The sequence below is a fragment of the Meles meles genome, chromosome 2, assembly GCF_922984935.1.
Source record: "Meles meles chromosome 2, mMelMel3.1 paternal haplotype, whole genome shotgun sequence".
Classification (NCBI taxonomy): Eukaryota; Metazoa; Chordata; class Mammalia; order Carnivora; family Mustelidae; genus Meles; species Meles meles.
Window position 1 is genome coordinate 58,328,427 of NC_060067.1, and position 20,823 is coordinate 58,349,249.

At 38.4% G+C, this 20,823-nt stretch overlaps 1 protein-coding gene across 2 annotated transcripts in view; it reads right to left on the minus strand.

The window, feature by feature from the left end:
- Nucleotides 1-314: 314 nt before the first annotated feature.
- Nucleotides 315-20,823, minus strand: part of C1QTNF7 (C1q and TNF related 7) — a 75,641-nt gene continuing 55,132 nt past the window's right edge. For both annotated transcript variants that reach the window (XM_045986962.1, XM_045986954.1), the window contains exons 2-3: nt 9,431-9,676; nt 315-3,910 (exon numbers count right to left, since the gene is read on the minus strand). In XM_045986962.1, the coding sequence (XP_045842918.1) occupies nt 3,279-3,910; nt 9,431-9,668 (870 nt within the window). In that variant the 5' untranslated portion in view covers nt 9,669-9,676 and the 3' untranslated portion in view covers nt 315-3,278. The remainder of the gene's footprint in view (nt 3,911-9,430; nt 9,677-20,823) is intronic.

Consider the following 20,823-nt stretch of genomic DNA (forward strand, 5'->3'; position numbering starts at 1 on the left):
ATGATGAGTGTATGAATGAAACCTTGACATTGGGGATGGAAAGATGTGATGACTCAGAACTGTATGTGTAAGAACTGGAAACAGTAAGGAATTTAGACTGAATAAAATTCAGTGGAAAAGGGAAGAACAACATCAACAATGTCCTTTAGCTTTGGCTTTGGTGACAGTTGGGGTATGGATGTTGTTTGTTGGAAGTTAAGGCTACAGAAGGTGAGAGAGAAGAAGGTATCAGACAACACGTTAGTCAATTTCTGAAATATTTTTATGTCCATGATCTATTTTCACAGACTGGAACAGAAGTATATTCAGAATTTATAGAACCTTCTTATCACTGCAAACAACATCATTCACAATGACGAATGACCTGGGAATGCCCTTTTGCATGCACAGGTACAAGGAAACACACATGTCCCGAAAGTGTGCTACACAGTGACACACATGTTTTGTGCTGTTCTCACTTTTTAAAAATTTGTTTTGCCCTTTCATTCTCACCTGATTCTGACTAATGCATTCTTTCTGTGTTTTATCTGTCTTTGCAAGTGACTCTAAATCCTTTCTGGAACAAGATGTTATATGGTTAATAAATCTTTCTTAATACATATTCATTACAAGTCAGCCCTCACAAAGAATGATTGGAATGAGACTTAGAATTCTTTTTTTTAAACCAAAATCAGTCTTCCATTATTTTTTTACACAAATACCCATAAATGTGGATAAATGCTATCTGTCATTTCTTTTTTAAGGAATAAAAGATACCTATGTTTGCTTAAGGAGTTTATCCTTTTATTACCAAAATAGTCTTTCCTTTCCCACTTTAGGTCTCTGGTCCCCATCACCAGCCCACCAGATATTTCAAAATAAAATTCATCTTTGGGCCTAGAACCAGCTGAAGAAGCAAGAGTTTAAAAAAGCTACTCAAAATAGGCTTTGCAATGAAAGAAACATTTAAAAGGTAAGTAAACAATGTCCACAAAATGAATGCATGAATGGATCGCGATCAGAAAGAAAAATTAAATTACACAATAGTTTTGTGAGTCATGATTTTCTACAATAAATCCTTCTTTTCCAGTTTCTCCAGCAAATCCCATGGTCTTCAAAGGGCCCATATTTTCATGTTCCTCATGTTCCTCAGAGCTTCTGCTGTTGGCTGTTTTTTACACTCTGTAGCCTGGCCTTCCAGGTCCAGCTATTATGTCATAGCAAGTGACTATTCCAAACCACCTTTGCTTTCTCTTCTTCTCCACTTTCATTGCTCTTGGCCTTCCAGACCTGTGTCCTGACTCTGGAGGAGAGCAACCAACGGGCAAAGCATGGCATGCAGGAGAAGATGTTGGGAAGTAGGTCTGCCGATGGGAGAAGCAGGCATTGCCCTTACACATCGCTGCTTGATCACTTCCAGTGTCATCTCTGATCACAGCAGCCCCCAGCTCTGGGACACACAGGGACTCCAAGGTTCCTCATAATTGAGGTCCACATTTGTCAGGTTGACATTTGAGGCTCTTCTGGGTCTGTGCTTTCACTTTCATGCTTTGTCCCCATTCTTACCTCTCTCCCTACCTTGGCCCTTCTATGTCCCAGCCACCTCAGAAAGTGCAAGGGGCGGAGGAGATTTCCCAAGCCCTCTTCTCTCACTCCCCAATTTGAGAGTAAACCTGTTCCCCTCAGCATTTCTTCCAGAGCATTTGTCTTTATGTCCAGTTTAGCACTTAGCATGTTTTAGCCTGCTCATTTCCAGAATTCTTGGTATTTTGTGTATGTGTGTATGTGTGTGCATGTCATTTCCTTTCTCATGTCCTTGGAAATTGGGTGGCAGGGGCTGGGCCGTATTCACCTTGGTGTTCCTCCACCATCATAGAATCCTGTGGTGACTCACACAGAGGAGGCATAAAAAAAAAACCTTATCAAATAAATGAGCCAAGAGAGAACACATGGAAGGAGGAGTAGAAGCCACCAAAAAGGAAGAGCGTAAGGGGGCGGCAGATGGGAGAGAATCCTGACTGGGATGGAATGGTGAAGAACTGTGCTGCAGTAGGGAACCAGACGCTCACGCCGAGAGACTGCGGGACTGTGGGAGCTGTGAGGCTTGGAAGGGACAGTTACTTGTACAGACGTCTGGCTTCTCTTCATCTTCCTCCCGTTCACCCCCATCAACACATGATAAATCAGTGAACATATACTTCACTTTACTTGAATTCAATACCTTGGAGATCTATGAGAAATAATGCTTCCTGACAATGTAGAGTAGTGCCCTCATTCTTGCACAAGCTAAGAGGAATAGTAATTGTCTTGGGAAACTGTCAGGCTAAAGGATTTAGGAGAATGCTCTCCAGGCTGATCTCAGTAACTTGTGTCTCTTCATTTACATTACTCCTCTTGGGTCCACTCTATCTCTCAGATTTTTACCCTTTTCCAATGGCAAATACCAGTGGTGTTTTGAGGGTGAGTTGGGGTGAATGCAGCTGCTGAATTCATGTTTTCTTTGTATTCCTCCCACCTCCCTAAACACACACAACTTAGAATGCTTAACGTTTTTCCATGTGTAAAAGTTTCTCTGGCTCCCTTCTCTAGGATAGAGCAGCTCCCATGTGCAGCCACTTTGAGTCAGTCTGTCAGGTGCTCATCTCACTGAATTGTGACAGTATGCTCATCACAACCAGCCTGTATGAAGGTAGAAATTTTGTTTTAACTCACTATTAAATCTGACCCACCACTACTGTGTCTGGGTTACACAGGCCTACTAAAGAGTTGTTGAGTGAATACATACACGAGCGTGAAGGAACAAATAACAAAACAAAGGAAGTTATTGCTTCACTTTAGCTTGCCAGATATTACTCAGTATCTCTTACCTTTAGTTTTTGACTTTTGAGAATCGTTAAAGACTTCGTCTCGGGTGTTATGATTCTCTTAAACAGCAAGCAAAAATGCAATTTTATGAAGATTGAATGAGACAGTATCATTGCCAGCTGATTTTATCACTCAGGGAGTTTAATAGAAAATTTGTTAACATTGTCTTTAATTTGTTTAAATATTTATGAACATTGCTTTCGAGAGGATTCTTATCTGGGGTTATTGTTTTATAGAATTCATTTTGGTGTGCTTTCAACCATTTGGTGGTTCATCTTGCTTTAATAGATGCTGCTAGAATTCTCTGTAAGTGCTTTGGAATCTGAGTGGGAGTCTCTTTGGATTTCATTTCTGCTTGCTCCACCTTCCAAGGCCCCAGATTAATTCAAAGTGTCTGCCATAAGGATCTTGGAACATTCAGGATATGAGTCCAATCACAGCTCATCATCTTCAGATATGGAATCTAGATAATCTGTGTCAACATATAGGAGAAATCCAGAGAACAAGCTGTCTGCCCAACCTGGGTCTGAGAAGAGGCCATTCTGGTCAGTGAAGAAGATCTCCAACCACACTTCATCTTCTGGCTGTAGATAGATGACCGTGGACCCAGAAGCGACATCATGGTTCCCTGTGTTGGCGTCGAATGTCTTTATCTTGTACTGCCCGTTGTGAACTAGCCCGATTGCCAGATGCTTATTTGCCAATGTGATATCATAAGAAAAGTAATAGATCCCTGGAAAGGCACAGATGAACTTCCCTGTGGCAGGGTTGTAGTGCTCTCCCTCATTGAAGAGGACCTTGTTAAATATAATTGGTAGCCTTTCTTCTGGGTAGCTGGTCGTGATGCCAACAGAAAAGGCAGATTTGAGCACAATGCTTCCGCATCTACAAACTCCAGGCAGCCCTGGGTCCCCTTGCTCTCCTCTGTCCCCCTTTGCTCCAGGAGGCCCAACTGGACCTACTTCTCCTTTTTCTCCCTCTGGTCCCATGGGTCCTTTCTTCCCAGTCTCTCCTTGGTCCCCTTTCTCTCCAACAAGGCCCAGTGGTCCAGTCTTACCTCTCAAACCTTTAAAAAGAGTTTACAGTTTAATTAATAGTTCCTCCATATATACAGTCACAAACCGCATGCCCCACAAAGTGCCAGGACACCCTAGATGTGTCTCTCCAATCAACTTTCAAGAGTACACTACTAAATACTAATGCATCTTTAAAAAAAATCACTGATGCATTAAAACGGAAGTAGAAAATTTTCATCAGAATTTCAGGTTAGTTTTCCTGAGTACATGAGAAATCATTTAAATGCCATTTTGATGATGAATCATCTGCAATGAAATCAGTCACATACAGTATTTGTCACTACAGGAAAATTCAGTGAGCATAATGATATTATTCCCCAGAGTGGGGTCATGGGGGCAGACAGAACCAGATGAATCCTTCAAGGCTATTTTGTCTTATGCCCCATTCCACTTCTATCGGTATTAATAATACAAGAATTAATGAAGATTAGATTAGCTCATATTTATTCAACATTTACTGTGTACCAGGGACAGCACTTTATTCACAGACATTGTCTTCTTTATGTCTTGCAAAAACTTTATGGATTAGGAAATTATTATTGCTTCCCTTGCAGGAGGGGAGACTGAGCCATAGAGAAGTTAGTTTGCTCAAGGGAACGGGCAGTAAGTGATGGAGCTGTGACCTGAACTCACGCCTGCCTGACTCTGGAGCTTGAGCATCCCCCCGAGGCAGGTGCTGGAGTATACATTGTAGAATGCACCAGCACGTAGTGAGGGCTCAATATGCTACAATAACCAAACAACAGTGCGGTTCACCCCGATGCTGTAGTCCTTTTTTGGAGGAGAAAACTGAATCCCAGAGAGGAGAAGAAACTTGCTTCTGTAGCAAGGTTAAGACTGGAATCCAAGTCCTAGTGTAATGATGCTTCCCCTTCGTCAAAGTGCCTCTTACCTTTGGGGCTGGAATCAAGAATCCTAAAGTCTGTTTGGCTTTGCAGCTAAATGGTTGTATCATTTTAGGCAAGTCCCTTAATTTCTCTGGGTCTCCTTATATATAGAAAAGACATAATATCTGTGAAAGGATTTCAACAAATTCAAAATCACCACAGTGAAATATTTTCTGTTGTCTAAATCTTTATACCTACAGATCAACCACAGGCTAAATGCAGAGAAATTATGATCATTGGTTGAAAGGGATAAGCAACATCTATTCAATTTTTAAACCATATATATAATATATGTAATGTATATTATATATTATTTATATATTATATAAAATATATGTTATACATATATAATATATGTATTATGTTATATAAAATATATATTTAATTATATATATAATAACAAAACATGAAATGTCATTTAATTTTTATGCTCAAATCCATTCCATAAATAATGCTTGTATAATTATATACCTTCAAAAATATCCAAATTATTGGTAAGTTATCATGGCTTTTGTAGTCAAAGAAAATATATTACTGGTATACTGTGTAGCTAACTACATACTCTTAACTATGTATTTGTTCTCAGGAACTTTTATTAAGCTAAATCTTTTTATCTTGATAGTGCTCTGGTATCATTTTATTGAATATTACATGTATATCAGTGCTTCAGCTTAATAATTTTTCAGTTATTTGGGAAATGTAGGAAAGAAATATTCTGGATAACGTAAATTTGGGGAAAATTAATGCTATACCCTTAAAACGTATAGTACTTTGTTTTAGTAATTTTGGAAAGAGGTTTTTTAACAATTTATGGTGCACAGAAGATTCTAACCATGAATGAAATCCTTTTTTGGTGACTGGGATCAGTGTTATTACTGATCATAGAACTGTCCTCAAGTTCTAGGTGGCTTTTGTTGTGAAGTTGAAATTCCACTGGTCCCAGCCAGAGTATTGTCTGTGTTTATTTCTTGAAATAGTCTGACCTTTTGCTTCTTTTTGGTAGAAATAAAATATGAATACTATCTTACTGTTGAGTTTATTTGTGAATCGAGGACCACAACTTCTAAATTGTTATTTTTATTTTCAATAGGAGCTTAACTTCTGCTCTCTCCCTGAGTAACCTTTGATATATTAATAATAAAACTTTTTGGCATCAACAACAATTTCAACTATTATGTACTCCAATCCTCCTGCTTCTGTGACTTTGGGCTAGTAACTTCTTGTCTGTGTTCCCAATGTTCCATTTGTAATATGAAGAATTGGATTTAAGTCCAATCTCAGTGTGTGGATTTTCTATGGTTATTGAATTAGATAATCAGGGATTAGCTATAATAAATTGAAGTAATTCTTCCTGTTTGCATGAAGGATTTGCACCGGTGCTAAGGACCAATTAATGAATAATGGAAAGAAGGGATACATCACTCTCCCTCTTCCTATTCAGGCATATGCTTGGGTAGAGAGGAGAATTAATGGCGTAGTGGTTAGTCTACGCTTAGGTACTGACACTTGGAGAAAGGAATTCTTAGTTCTCTAGGAAATGGGCTTACAAAGATTTCTTCTTCAGTACTATTTCTTTCTCCCATCCATCCATCCATCCATCCATCCATCCATCCATCCATCCATCCATTCATGGATTTACATGTGCATGTATACATACATCTAAACCATGTAATATTTTTTGACTATCCACTACATGCTAGGCACTATGCAAGGGGCTGAGTGGGACCTGGACATGAATGACACCTGTCCCACCCTCAAGTTAGCTGTTACTATGTATTATTCTGTGATCTGCAAATATGTTCATGAATATCTAAAGCCATTTAATAAAGTAGAATGATCTGTTTCATGAGCTGGTTCTAGTGTTATTTGAAGATATCTATAGGGATGTGCATTCAGATTAACTTGCAATATTAGGCTACAAGAGTAATTGCCATAGACCAATGAGGGAGGCAGATATTTTTAAAAGGACATTTCTAATTTGGTATAATAAGTTCTGTGCTTGTAATTTAAGGTAAAGAAGTTGGACAAAACTATGCTTGATTCTGCTTGCACTTGATTGGATGCATGTGATGGGGATGTTTACAACGACTATATGAATGAGAAGACATATGTGGTATCATTTGAGGGGACAGAAGAACCAAAGGCCACATTGTGTCCAGTTTCAGCTGCATTAAAAGCTTGTCCCCAAAGCCCCAGAGCTCCATCTCTATTGTTCGTAAATGGGGTGTGTTTTACTTCATTGAACACACAGACATTCCTAACTTTCTTGGCTGTTACATATCCTTATATGTGTATTTGTGTACATTGGATTTAAGCCATCTCAGGTTGGGGAAGTCATTTTATTTGTGAATCTAAATGTTTTCACTGTAACATTGTAATTGTTGATGGTAATGATTTCTAACAGGGTTATGGTAGATGTAAAGTACTAAATGTAAAATTCCTGACACAGTAAGTTCTTAATAAATGGATATGATAATGAAGATGAATATTGTAATTATATGTTTCTATACTGGCCTCCCACATCCCCATGTGTGTTCATCAAGGCAAGGACAATGTCTTATTCATGTTTGTGTTCTCATTGTCTATAACAGTAATAGGGGACAAATTTATACTGCCCACCAAGGGATGTTTGGCAATGTCTGGGGACATTTGTGTTGTCATAGGTGGTGAGGTTACCACCGGCATCTAGTGGGATGCTGCTAAGTGTCCTACAATGCTAGGAGAGCCATCCCACAGTACTCATTATTTGGCTCCAAATGTCATTATGGTGGAGGTTGAGAAACACTGGTCTAGAATAATACCAGATAGCAATATGTACACAAGAACCTTGCTGAAGCATAATGCATGGGTGGATAGATGACTATGGGGTGTAGCTGGTCTTGTATATTTAAAATTGTAGCAATTATGAACATTCAGTTTAATCTGAATGCATATCCATATGCCCATTTTTAAATGACATTAGAACTACCTCATGAAACCCATCACTCATTTCTGGTTTGTTATACAACTTTGGATATTCAGGAAATTAGCTATGACTCATGTTTGTGGAGCACTGTGTGATATGTAACAACAGCTAACATTTCCTAAGTGCGTACCACACGACAGCTTTTCTACGAAGTGTTTTATATGTATTACTGCACTTAATCATCACAATCATCCCTACTGCTTCCAGGTTACAAATGAGGGAACTGAGGCTCAAAGTAGCTATTTGCCCAAGGGTACTAAGTTAGTAATTGAAGGAGCCAAGATTTGAGCCTAAATCCAACTGACTCCATTGCCTGCTTGTATAAACACTACATTATTGCTTCCAGACATAGTAAACTAAAAGGGTCGGTCATGTATAACTCTGATCCTGGTGTTCTTACAGGATTTCAAGGCTATTCATGATCATGACACAATAAGTTGTATTCATAAGTGTTACCATAGATAAGATGTTGAACCTTTACCTAAAAGTTTTTTTTATCTAATATTGAACAATACTCATACACATTTGGTAGCAATTGGTTTTCCAAGTATTTTCTGCACCGCAAATACAGAAATGAGTTATTATCTGGTAACTTGCATATATATTATGTTATTGTTTCATGTAACATCAGTAAATCAGCTGCAATAACTAGATAGAGACCTGTTTCTTAGAATGGATTAACTTTTCTTTTCCTATCTTTCATACTAGACTTTACACTCAGAAACTTGTTTTCAAAGATTGATGCCAAATCACCTCCTCTTTGAGTTAACACAGCTTCTCTAGAATTTCAATTTGGTTTACTCTGAAGGATTGCAGAGTCTGGCAATCTTCCTGGGCTAACTTATTTGTGGGGGAAAAAGTAAAAATTACTGAAGTAGTAGAGGGCAATTGTGTTGCCATCAAGAGCTGTAAGAATCTACTTTTTTAGCTGTTACAGGATAGGTGGGGAAGAGATGAACCTGAAAGGGTGGGCTATACACTGCTATTGTCATTTCATCTCTGAAAAGTAAAATCTAGAAGTCCTTCATGTGACTTTGCTCTGGATATTAGCACAGAGCAGGATGGTACCTGTTCTTTTGGTTCCTGATTCCTGCTTCTGCTTCGTCTGTCCATTTCCCTTCCTTGTCCATCTGTCTGCTATCTATCCATGCCCTTGCACACCCAGGCATTGCCTGCTAGCTGTGATCGCCCTGTGGTCTCAGGCATCAGTGTTTGAATCCAGCTCTGCCGGTCACTAGCAGTGAACTTCCGTCTTCAGTAATTAATTTAACCATGCTATTGCTCTGTGTTCTCATCTGTAAAATGGGATAACTGAAAAAGTTGTCATTACAATAAAATAAGGTTGCAGGTAAAGAGTTTCAAGCAGTATCTAAAGCATAGCAAGGGCTCAATATTAATTACGATTAAAGAAGGTGAAGCAGAGAAGGGATTTCAGAAGCAATTCTCATTAGAAAAGGCAATAAAGAAAGGAAACAGTTTAAGGTGGCGTGCTCATTTATTTATTTATTTATTTTAAAAGATTTAGTAATCTATTTTAGAGAGAGAGAGAGCGCGAGCACCAGTCGGAGGAGGGGCAAAGAGAGAAGAGAGAAAAATCCCAAGCAGACTCCCCATGGAGCACAGACCTGGGGAGTTTAGGGAACTTCATTGTTCATTACCTGCAGCTCCCTTTTCACCTTTTTCTCCTTTCCTGCCGTCTCTACCATCTCGTCCTGGAAGGCCGATCCGACCATGGGGCCCTGGGGTACCATTTGCTCCAGGCGGTCCTGGAGGTCCAGGTAAGCCAGGGATGCTACAGATATATCTTGGGGAGTAGCTCTCTCCTTTGAACTGATTACCCCGAGACTGTCCACTGGCACAAATGGCAAAACTTGTAACATAGAGCAAGATAAACATCTTTGGCTCTGGAAAAGAAACACAGGGACATAAATGCACCCACTCAGGTGGAAGTTTTGGCATAAATGAACATGCAAATGGGCATCGGCAACTTCTCACTCCAGTGCTTACCTTTCCATGCATGTATAAAACCCAGTTTACTCTCATAATTCCCTTGGAAACTATTAACACATTACTTATAGAAAGTTCTCAGTGCCCCACAGAAGGGTCGGTGGAGATGAAGGATTGATTTAAACAATTTCAAAACAAAGCCACTTGTATTTTTTTTCCGGTGTGGTCAATGATGGATTTTGAAAAAGAATGCTTTCTTTTTGCAAAAATAATGCATTATTTTTAGAAAATTAGAAATGCCTATGAATAAGAACAAGATTAACGTTGTTCTCACCACTAGAGATGATTATAGTTAACATTTTGATACACACATCCTTCTGGTCTGTGTTGTGGAGAAAAGTGATATTATGCCATTCTTGTATTTTTTTCAACTTTTTTCACTTAACAGTATATCATGAGCATCTTCCTGTCTCAAAAATTATTCATAACATTAAAAAAGTTGCATTTTTCTCTACTCTCCTTTATGTACATGATTCTCTATTGTAGATATTTCCTTCCAGTTTTCTGCCAATATAAACCCTATGCTAGACATTGGTATATCTAGTCTTTGCATGCATCCATGATCATTTCTTTAGAATTTACAGGCTTTTTAAAGCAGGAGAAAAGAAGTGTAATTCTCAGGAAAACCATGTTTTTCACTTGATAATCATGTGTAAAACCAATTAGTGTTAATTGGAGTACTGTGCATGTCCTGCAATGGGGGTTCTCAAACTTTAATTTAAAATCTGCAGGATATAATGCCCTGGTGAACCATTAAGCCATTAACACAAGGCTCAATTAAAGAGCTGAGTGAAATTAAACCATGCATGCATGGTGCCACGTGCTTCTAGGGAAGCAGACAACAGGTCTCTTCAGCTATGATTTAATAGGACTTTGTTTTTCCCTCCACAAATAGGATCCGGAAGTGGGTTAGTATAACATGAAGTTTGTTAGTATAAAATTTGACATATAAGCTGAGGGGTGGGCAGTATAGCCTGGGACGTCTGATTTTCTAGGCTCAATGGTCCTCAAGATTAGTAGCTTCTTGGATGGACAATGCGTACACATGTTTTGGGGGGAGATGTAAATGAATAGTTTTTGGATAGTAGTATCCAATAGTTTTGGATAGTTTTGGGCCTGTGTTTTAATAAGAAATCTCAACAATGCTTGATGTATATGCCTGGCATATACTCGCTCAAAGGAAATAAGCTTAAAATGTGAAAAAAGCAATCGGAAGGAGTTTCCTTGTTTTTTGACAGCCACATCAGAAAATTAACCAGGCACATGGTACCAGTTTTATAATACCACTGGGGAAATTGCAACATCTTGGAATTAGACCTAGAAATTTGCCAGAGCATAGGAATGACAGACTGAGAAAAACACAGTGTGCACATGTGGTTCAAAATAAATCTGTTTCCTAGAAATCTTATTAGTGAAAAACTGAGGCAATTTACCCAAATATAGCCTCTGTATTCTTGACCAAATCTCCATGTTGCCAGTGTCTCTCCCCACGTGTCCCCCCCACCCCCAAATCCAGGAGAAAATTTTTGCTGTGTACTGTCTGCTGTAATATAACACAAACTCAGAAGTACTGATCCCATTGCTCAACTGGGATTAAGGCACTTTCTGAGAAGCCCAGAGGATCTCATAAAGATACAAGCCCTTTCAAGGGTGTTCCAGATGAAAGAAAATGAAAGAACATTCTATGCATACCCCTGCCATAGTTAAAACAAACTATAGTGATTAAATTGCTAGCTTTTTCTTGTAAAAAACTGATTAGAGGAGGTTTTGAGAAGGAATTTGAAAGAGAGGAATATGCTCATAGAAGTTACTCATAAAAAGGTGCTTAAAGAGACATGGAGGGCACCTGGGTGGCTCAGTGGGTTAAATCTTCTGCCTTTGGCTCAGGTCATGATCCCAGGGTCCTGGGATCGAGCCCTGAGTTGGGCTCTCTGCATCCCTTCCTCTCTCTCTACCCGCCTCTTTGCCTCCTTGTGATCTCTGTCTGTAAAATAAATAAATAAAATCTTAAAAAAAAAGAGACATGGAATGAGATGCCGTGGCTGAGGTCAGGATTTGGTTCTATGAGGGATTTGAAATTATGTGGAGAGAAGGCACTTTGGGCAGTGGCATCTCAGACACTGGTGGAGATGCTGAAAACACAAACATACCAATAGTTGGGTATTAGTTTATCAAGAAGCTTGTGGTAAGCTTCCAGGTTATGGTGGGTAGAAGAAGGAGAAATTTTAAAGATGTGCTTGGAAGGATAGAAGTAGTTCCAACAGCCAAGAAAAAACTGCTCTAAGAAGGTAAAAATTAACACAATCTAAACAGATGCATTCATTGAACAAATGGTTTGTCTTTCATTGACAAATGCATTAGGATATAATTAATTTTTTATTTTTTATTATTATGTTCAATTAGCTAGCATATAGTACATCATTAATTTTTGATATAGTGTTCAGTGATTCATTAGTTGCATGTAACACCCAGTGCTCATCACCACGCATGCCCTCATTAATACCCATCACCTGGTTACCCCTTTCCTCGACCCCCTCCCTTCTGTAACCTTCAGTTTGGTTCCTGAGTTCAGAGTCTCTCATGGGTTGTCTCCCTCTTTGATTTCTTCCCATTCAGTTGTCTGTGCTATAGTCTAAATGCTAGAAGCATCCCCAGTTAGAATATAATTTTTTAAAAAATTTATATAAAAAGAGGTGGGGCAGAGGGGCAGGGAAGATAATCTTAAACAGGCTTGATGCTCAGGGCAGGGCTCCATCTCATGACCCTGAGATCATGACCCAAGCTGAAATCAAGAGTCGGACACTTAACTGACTGAGCCACCCAGGCGCTGGCCGACACCCTCTGTCCTAGCCAGTTAGAATTTTTGAAAGGCACTCAAAATGATTATCCATTAACAATCCTCATTGGAATTGAGGAAAAACATGATGTGGTGCCTGATGCACGATGACAGCATGGTGGTAAGTGGCTGCTCAAGTCTTGGGACTCAATTTACTATGATAACAAAGGGGTGTAGTGTATAATGGAAAACTACAGTGGCATCATCTTGCACTAGTTCTTCATTTTACTTAGAAGTCAAAAACCTCATAGTACATGGTCTTCAAGGCTCTACTGGATCGGGCACCCACCTTCCTTACTTCTCTGACTTCATCTTCCTCTACTCTCCTTCCCACTCTCCAGCTCCAGTCACTATGAATTCCTTGGTGTTTCTCAGTGACACCAGGAATGTTCTGCCTTAGGGTGTTCATACTGTTTTTTCTGTCTAGAACTTTCTGCCCCAAGACATCTACATGTCTCACTCTCTCATCTCCCTTTCTTTTTTTTTTTTTTAATTTTTAAAAAGATTTTTATTTATTTGTTTGACAGAGAGAGAGATTACAAGTAGGCAGAGAGGCAGACAGAAAGAGAGGGGGAAGCAGGCTCCCCGTCGAGCAGAGAACCTGATGCAGGGCTCGATTCCAGGACCCCAAGACCATGACCTAAGCCGAAGGCAGGGGCTTAACCCACTGAGCCACCCAGGAACCCCTCTCATCCCCCTTTCTGAGTCTTCTCAAATACCACCCTCTCCCTGAAGCCAATTCTTTTTTTTTAATTTAATTTAATTTTTTCAGTGTTCCAAGATTCATTGTTTATGCACCACACCCAGTGCTCCATGCAATATGCACCACCAGGCTCACCCAACCCCCCGACTCCCCTCCCCTCCAAAACCCTCAGTTTGTTTCTCAGAGTCCACAGTCTCTCATGGTTCGTCTCCCCCTCTGATTTCTCACAATTCACATTTCCTTTCCTTTTCCTAATGTCCTCCGTATTATTCCTTATGCTCCACAAAGTAAGTGAAACCATATGATAATTGACTCTCTTTGCTTGACTTATTTCAGTCAGTATAATCTCTTCCAATCCCATCCATGTTGATACAAAAGTTGGGTATTCATCCTTTCTGATGGAGGCATTATATTCCATTGTAAATCTTACACAAATGTTAAATTGTATTTAACATTGCAATAGCCTTTCATACATCCTGACCCTCCCTCATTCTGCTCTACTGTTTTCTCTTCTCTTCTTTGTACTTACCACCTCTAACTCACTAGATTATTATTACCTTTATTATACTTTAAAAATATTGTTTATCACCAATCTGATAGAATGTAATCTCCATGACGGTCAGGGACTTTGTCTTAGTCATTGACTTCTACAACCATCTAGAATAGAGTTTGGCACAAAAAAACCTCAGGTTGTGGGCAAGGAAGGAGATATTTTGGGGGGCCAGGTGTGAGTTTTATGAAAAACAAAATGAAGCAGAGAGAATGGACTGTGAGAATATTACAAGGGAAAGAGAAAAGAGAGACTTAAAGAAATATTCTGGAGATCTGTGGGTCCCTTTCACCATATTGGAAAAATACAAACAAAAGACTTGAATTGTTTTAACTTTGCATAGTCTAGAGTATTTAGAAATACTTTAAATAATTACTTTTTTCGGTATAGACAGAACATGCGCATTTATAAAAAGTAAATCTTTTCTCCCTCCTCCCAGTCTTACAGACATGTACTTTCCCTCTCTAGAGGCAATCATTGTTGCTAGTTTGTTGTGTGTCCTTCTTCCCCATGTTGGCACCCTATATGCAACTTTTTGTATCTAGCCTTTTCAGGTAGCTAAGAGATTTTCATATATATATATATATACACACACACATATATATATATCTTAAATCTATAAATATATTTATAGATTTAATATGTATATTTAATATTGATATATTTTTGAATGTATTATATATTTAAAATATATAAATAAATATACTCTTTTTATATACTGTTTGCACACTGTTTATCTTTTATTTTTTAAAAGATTTTATTTATTTATTTACCAGAGAAAGAGAATGAGCAAGCACAAAGAGAACAGCAGGCAGAGAGAGAAGCAGGCTCCCTGCTGAACAAGGAGCCTGATGTGGGTCACAATCCCAGGACCCTGGGACCACGACTTGAGCCAAAGGCAGACGCTTAACTGACTAAGTCACCCAGGCATCCCTGTACATAGTTTATGACATTAACAACAAATAGCTTTACCCAGCTTGCCTTTTCATTTTCTTCAATGCATTTAAAAATATTTTATCACAAAAACATTCTTGGGGCACCTTGGGGGCCAGTCAGTTAAGCGTCTGCCTTTGTTTAGGTTATGATCCCAGGGTCTTGGGATTGAGCCCCAATGTGGTTCCCTCTCCCTCTCCCTCTGCCCTTCCCTGGCCAGCTCATCCTCTCTCTTGTGCTCTCTCTCTCTCTCAAATAAATAAATAAAATCTTAAAAAAGCCCCCAACATTCTTGAAGTTCAATTTATTATTTTGAAAAGGTCTTCCTCACTTCAAGATAATAATAAAAAGATTTCTCCCACTTTCAGTTCTTTTGTTGTTTCATTTGTTCACATTTAATATTTGACCCATTAGAATGTTTCTTTCTTTTTCTTTTTCAGTTGAAGGTTTATTTATTTATATTAGAGAGAGAGGGAGAGAAAGAGAGAGAGAAGTGGGGAAGGGGCAGAGGGAGAACGGGAGAGAATCTTAAAGAGACTCTGCACTGAGCTTGGAGCCCAACACAGGGTTCTGTCTCACCACCCTGAGATCATGACGGGAGCTGAAACCAAGAGTTGGGTGCTTAACTGACTGCCACACCAGTGCCTCTAGAATGTTTCTGGTAACAAGTGTGAGATAGGGATCCAACTGTATATTTTCAACACTTTATATTGAATAATCTATCCTTCACCCACTTCCCAACTGGTTTGCAGTGAACTTGGTTATTTTGGCTGGGGCTGAACTCTGCAGGTCATGGCTTTATAAACATTACAATATTTTCTACAGCTTTATTGAGATTTAATTTACACACCATAAATCTGACCAATTTGAAGTATACAACTCAATGTACGCTATAATCCAATTTTAGATCATTTTCAAAACTACAAAAAAAACTTCATACACATTTGCAGTCACACTTCTTATATAAAATATTTTGAAAGATTGCATTGAATATGCAAATTTATGTAGAATATGTGCTAAAATGTATTTTTTTTCAACATCACGCTCCTCTGGAGTGAGAAAATCAAAGCTCTGGAAATATTGTTAATCTTGAACAGATCTGTCCTGGGATGTTAATGTATCCTATTTTTCTGTAGGGATTACGGTAACAGGTTTTTAGTTTTTTAAACTTCTATTTACTTCATGGTAATTTAGATTTCACAGCCTTTATGTTAAGCATATTTTGAATCTGTAAAGCATGAATGTAGTATGTAGTGTTTTGTAAGATTTTTAGTGATAGAACTCTTTGTTCTTGCTAAACTAGCCATAAAAAATACTTGGAGAAATACTGAATAAATCACTGCAAAAACTGAAATTTTAAACAATGTGCCCACAGATGAGATTCTTTCTTTTTTAAAAAATAAATTAAACCCATATATATACAGTCAATTAATATTTGACAAGGAAGCCCAGAATACTTCTTTCATGGGGAAAAATAGTCTCTTCAATAAAATGATGTTGGGACAATGATATTTACGTACAAAAGAATGAAATTGGATCCCTAACTTACACCCCTCAAAAAATCAACTTGAAATGGATTAAAGACTTAAATATAAGACCTGAAACCATAAAACCTCTAGAAGAAAACAGGGGAAAATATCCTGGACATTGGTCTTGGCAACAGTATTTTTGGATATGACACCAAAACACAAGCAACAAAAGCAAAAACAAACAAGTGGGAGTACACCCAACTAAAAACTTCTGCATAGGAAAAGAAACATTCAACAAAATGAAAAAGCAATGTACAGAATGAGAGAAAAAAACTGCAAAGCATGTATCAAGTAGGAGGTTGATATTCAAAATATAAAAGGAACTCATACGACTCAACAGGTAAAAGCAAATAATCTGATTAAAAATGGACAAAGGATCTGAATAGACATTTTCCCAAAGAAAACATACAAATGGCCAACAGGTACATGAAGAGATACTCAATATCATTAGTCATCAGTGGAATAAAATCACAAAAGCTCAATGAGATATCACTTTACATCTGTCAAAATGGCTATCAGCAAAAAGAAGGGATAACAAGTTTTGCTGAGGATAGGGAGAAAAGGGAATCTTTGTGCACTGCTTGAGAGAATGTAAATTGATATAGCCATTATGAAAAACAATAAGGAGATTTCTTAAAAAATTAAAAATAAAACCACCACATGATCCAGGAACCCCACTTCTGCATATATATCCAAAGGAAATGAAAACAGGGTATCAAAAAGCCATCTGTACTCCCACATTCATTGCAGCATTATTCACAATAGCCATGACATGGAAGCAAACTAAATGTCCATTGACAAATGAATAAGGAAAATGTGGCATATATACAATAGAATATTATTCAGCCATAAAAAGAAGGAAACCCTGCCATTTGTGACATCATGGATGAAACTTGAAAGCATTATACTGTGCGAAATAAGTCCGAGAAAGACAAATACTCTATGATCTAACTTATATCTGTAATTCAAAACACTGAACTCACAGAAACAGAGAGTAGAATAGTGGTTGTCAGGGCCTGGAGGGTGGGGGAAATGGGGATATGTTGGTGAAATAATACAAACTTCCACCTATAAACTGAACAAGTTTTGGGGACCTAATGTGCAGCATGGTGTCTATAATTAACAATACTGTCTCCTTGTATACTCAAAAGAGAATAGATTTTATGGCATGTGATTATGACACACAATAAATGCTTTTACTGCACACAAAAAATGATAATTATGAGAGGTGATGGATGGTGCTAACTAATCTTCCTGTAATAATAATAATAAAAATAAATTAATAATAAAAATAATAAAATAATTCCTCAAAAATGTAATCCAGAATTACCATATGATCCAGCAGTTGCACTTCTAAAAGAAGTGAAGATGGGGACTCAGATATTTGTACATCCATGCTCATAGCAACAGTCTTCACAAGAGCCATCAACCGACGAATGGATGAACACAATATTCCATACAATGGAATATCATTCAACCATTAAAAGGAAGGGAATTTTGACCCATTTTACAACGTGGAGGAATCTGAGAACTTTATGCTAAGTGAAATAGACCAGGCACAAAAGGACGAATAGTGTATGATTTTTACCTATAGATGCATCTAGAATAGTCAAGATCATAGAGACAGAAAGTCAAAATGGTGGTTGCCAGGGACTGGGGAGTAGGGTGGGGGCTTCATGTTTAAGGAATACCAAGTTTTGGTTGGTGAGAATGAGAAAGTTTTGGAGATGCCTGGTGGTGCAGTGGTTGTAAAACTGTGAGTATACTTGCTGCCCCAGAACTAAATGCTTCAAAATGGTCAAGTGTATTTGTTGTCTGTTTCCCTACAATACAAAATACTAAGTGAAAAAAACAATATGAGTTGGGATTCAGGGAACCTACTAGTATTTTTATGACTATGCTGGGTATTCTAAAACACCGCTTACTTCATCCCTACACCACTTTTATGCAATAGGTGACATTATCTTCATTTTAAAAATAAGAAAATCGAGACTCCGAGGATTCACGTCCACACAGCCATACAATTGGCACAGGCAGGATTTGAACTGAGCTCTTTTTGTCTCCAAACACTCGAGTTTTCTCCCACGTTGTGTGAGGGAAACTGTAATATTACTTCATGATGAAGGGCTGGACTCAGTTATTAATTCGACTTGAGAATATATTCTGCCTGGAAATCATTAGGAAGAAGATAGGTAAGTAGGGGTGGCCAAAACATGACATATCCTTGGCCTGCAGAGGAAGAGATTTCACAACAGCAAGTTTTGTCTTTCTCTAGCTGCATTAGGAGTGGCTCTAGGCATGAGCAAGACAGGGTGGGGACCCGAGGTGTTCACATTCCAGCTGCTTCTGTTGTGTAGTTCCTCATCCTGTCTTTGGGGTTTCAGTTTCTCTCCTCAGAACTGCCTCTCCTGTTGGCCATGGAACACCTTCCCTTCTGTCGCTATGCAACGAGCAGCACCTCATATCTATGTTGTGTTATGGCTATCTATTTAAATTGTTTTTTCTCCACCAAAATATTAACTCTGTGCCACCAACATTTTTGGGACAACGACTGGTCTGCAGGGGAGGGTCAACAAAGGTTGAAAAAAGAAAATATTTATTCATCACTATTTCCTTAAAGAACAACTTATGATTTACAAAGCTTTGGCTGCTTTATGTAAAGTGCTATGATGGCACAACAGTAAAAAATGCTGACGTTTGACACACATTTTGTAGTCTACGGAGCAATGTTAAGTCCATATCCTCTTTCCAAAAGACTGTTTTGTGGTAGATTGGACAAGGAACAGATGTCTCAAGAAGTCAGATAACTTGTCTATGGCCACATAGCTAGCGTCAGACCAGAGATTGGAACCCAGGCCTTCAGTTTTATGGAATTTTCTAACAGCTGTCTGTTGAATAAACTCAGAAAGCTACCGTTATGAAACAGGCCCTTGCATCTACATTAGCCAAAGTTCTAAAAAAAGAGTAAACACCATACCTTGCTCTGGGTTGGTGGGTTGCTCCAGGATTCTAAATCCACAAGAGACTGCGGATCTTTCATGAGAGCTTCGGCGAAAAACTTGCTTTGGTACCAGACAGAAAAAGAGATCCAAGTTCTCAGAGGTTTCCAAATAGTTGTGCTAAAAATAATTCTTTCCTTTAGTCCCAAAGAGCTAGAGGCCCTGGAAGTCATTCATGGGGTGAGGCTCAATCAGGGGCCAGTCAAAATTACGGTTTTGTTTGAGATAAACCTTAAGCTCCTGCTTTCTTTGACTGGTACTTTTAGAGGTGCCTCCATCTCTCTGTGTCATGGTCTCTTTTTCAGATTTGTTTACTTAAGTTTTTCCCTCTTCATTTGTTTTCCACTGAGTGGAAGTTTCAGGAAAAAAGAAATTACTCACTGACTGGAAATTAGTTGTTAACTTAGAGAAAAGAGTCATTTCCTATTTGAGAATTTCCAAGGTAGAATCTTCAAATTCTAGAGATTGGGTGTTGTCTCATGGAACAAACAAGGAGAGGGTAAATATTCTTGGTAAATATGGCGGGAAAAGGACCCCTCATCCTATGTGCTGTGAAATGGAAGAGGGTTATGAACACTGCACTGATCTTTTCTTTGTTCTCTGCTGAATGGGTAAATGATTGGGTATTTTTAGAAGACTGATATGTCTTTGTTACTACAGAGAACTGATCATAACAACTCAAAAGGCAGAATGATTCTCCAAAGCCTGTGACTACTCATCTTCGATGCAATCAATTTCTTTGTTCCCTTGTGATACGTACTTCTCACATCTCCTTAGCAACAGCAATATATAATTCATGATGTCACTTATGGAAATTCGGTGACTGAAAAATCTTGCTTTTATCTTGCTTTCCCCACCATTCTTCCCAAATATTTGAGAATGCTAATTGGAAGAAGTATTTTCAAAGTTATCAAAGTGGGCACTGATGATAAATTTGGTAAAGAAGATGAATGGGCTCCCCATCCTGATAATCCTCATTTTACCCTAGCTATCCACCTTCCTGTCTGGAGGAAATGGTCTTTTGAATTTTTGGCTGTCCAAAATATGGGTGCTATCATAAGGTAGTAAAAACCATGCCTTGGGCCCTGAAGTGAGACAGATCTTTGCTAAATTAGAGTAGGGTTCTTTTTTTTCAAATAAGTAAATTTGACATGTAGCACTGTGTTAAGGTAATATGTACAGTGTGTTACTTGATATATTTATATATTGTAATATGATTGTTGTTGTCATCATATGACATAGTTTATAGTACAATAGTATTGTCTGTATTCACTATATTGTGCCTTAGATCTCGAGGGCTTATTTACTGCTCATTACAAGTTAGTACCCTTAAACACCTTCAGTTTTATCTCCCTCCTCCCCTGATACCACCATTTTATAGAGCATGATCTTAATCAGATGTCCCTGGGTTTGTCTTCTCATCCTCAAAATGAAATCGTATCTTTCATTATTTCTAAGTTCTCTCACAGTTCTAGTATTCCTCAACAAAGTGCT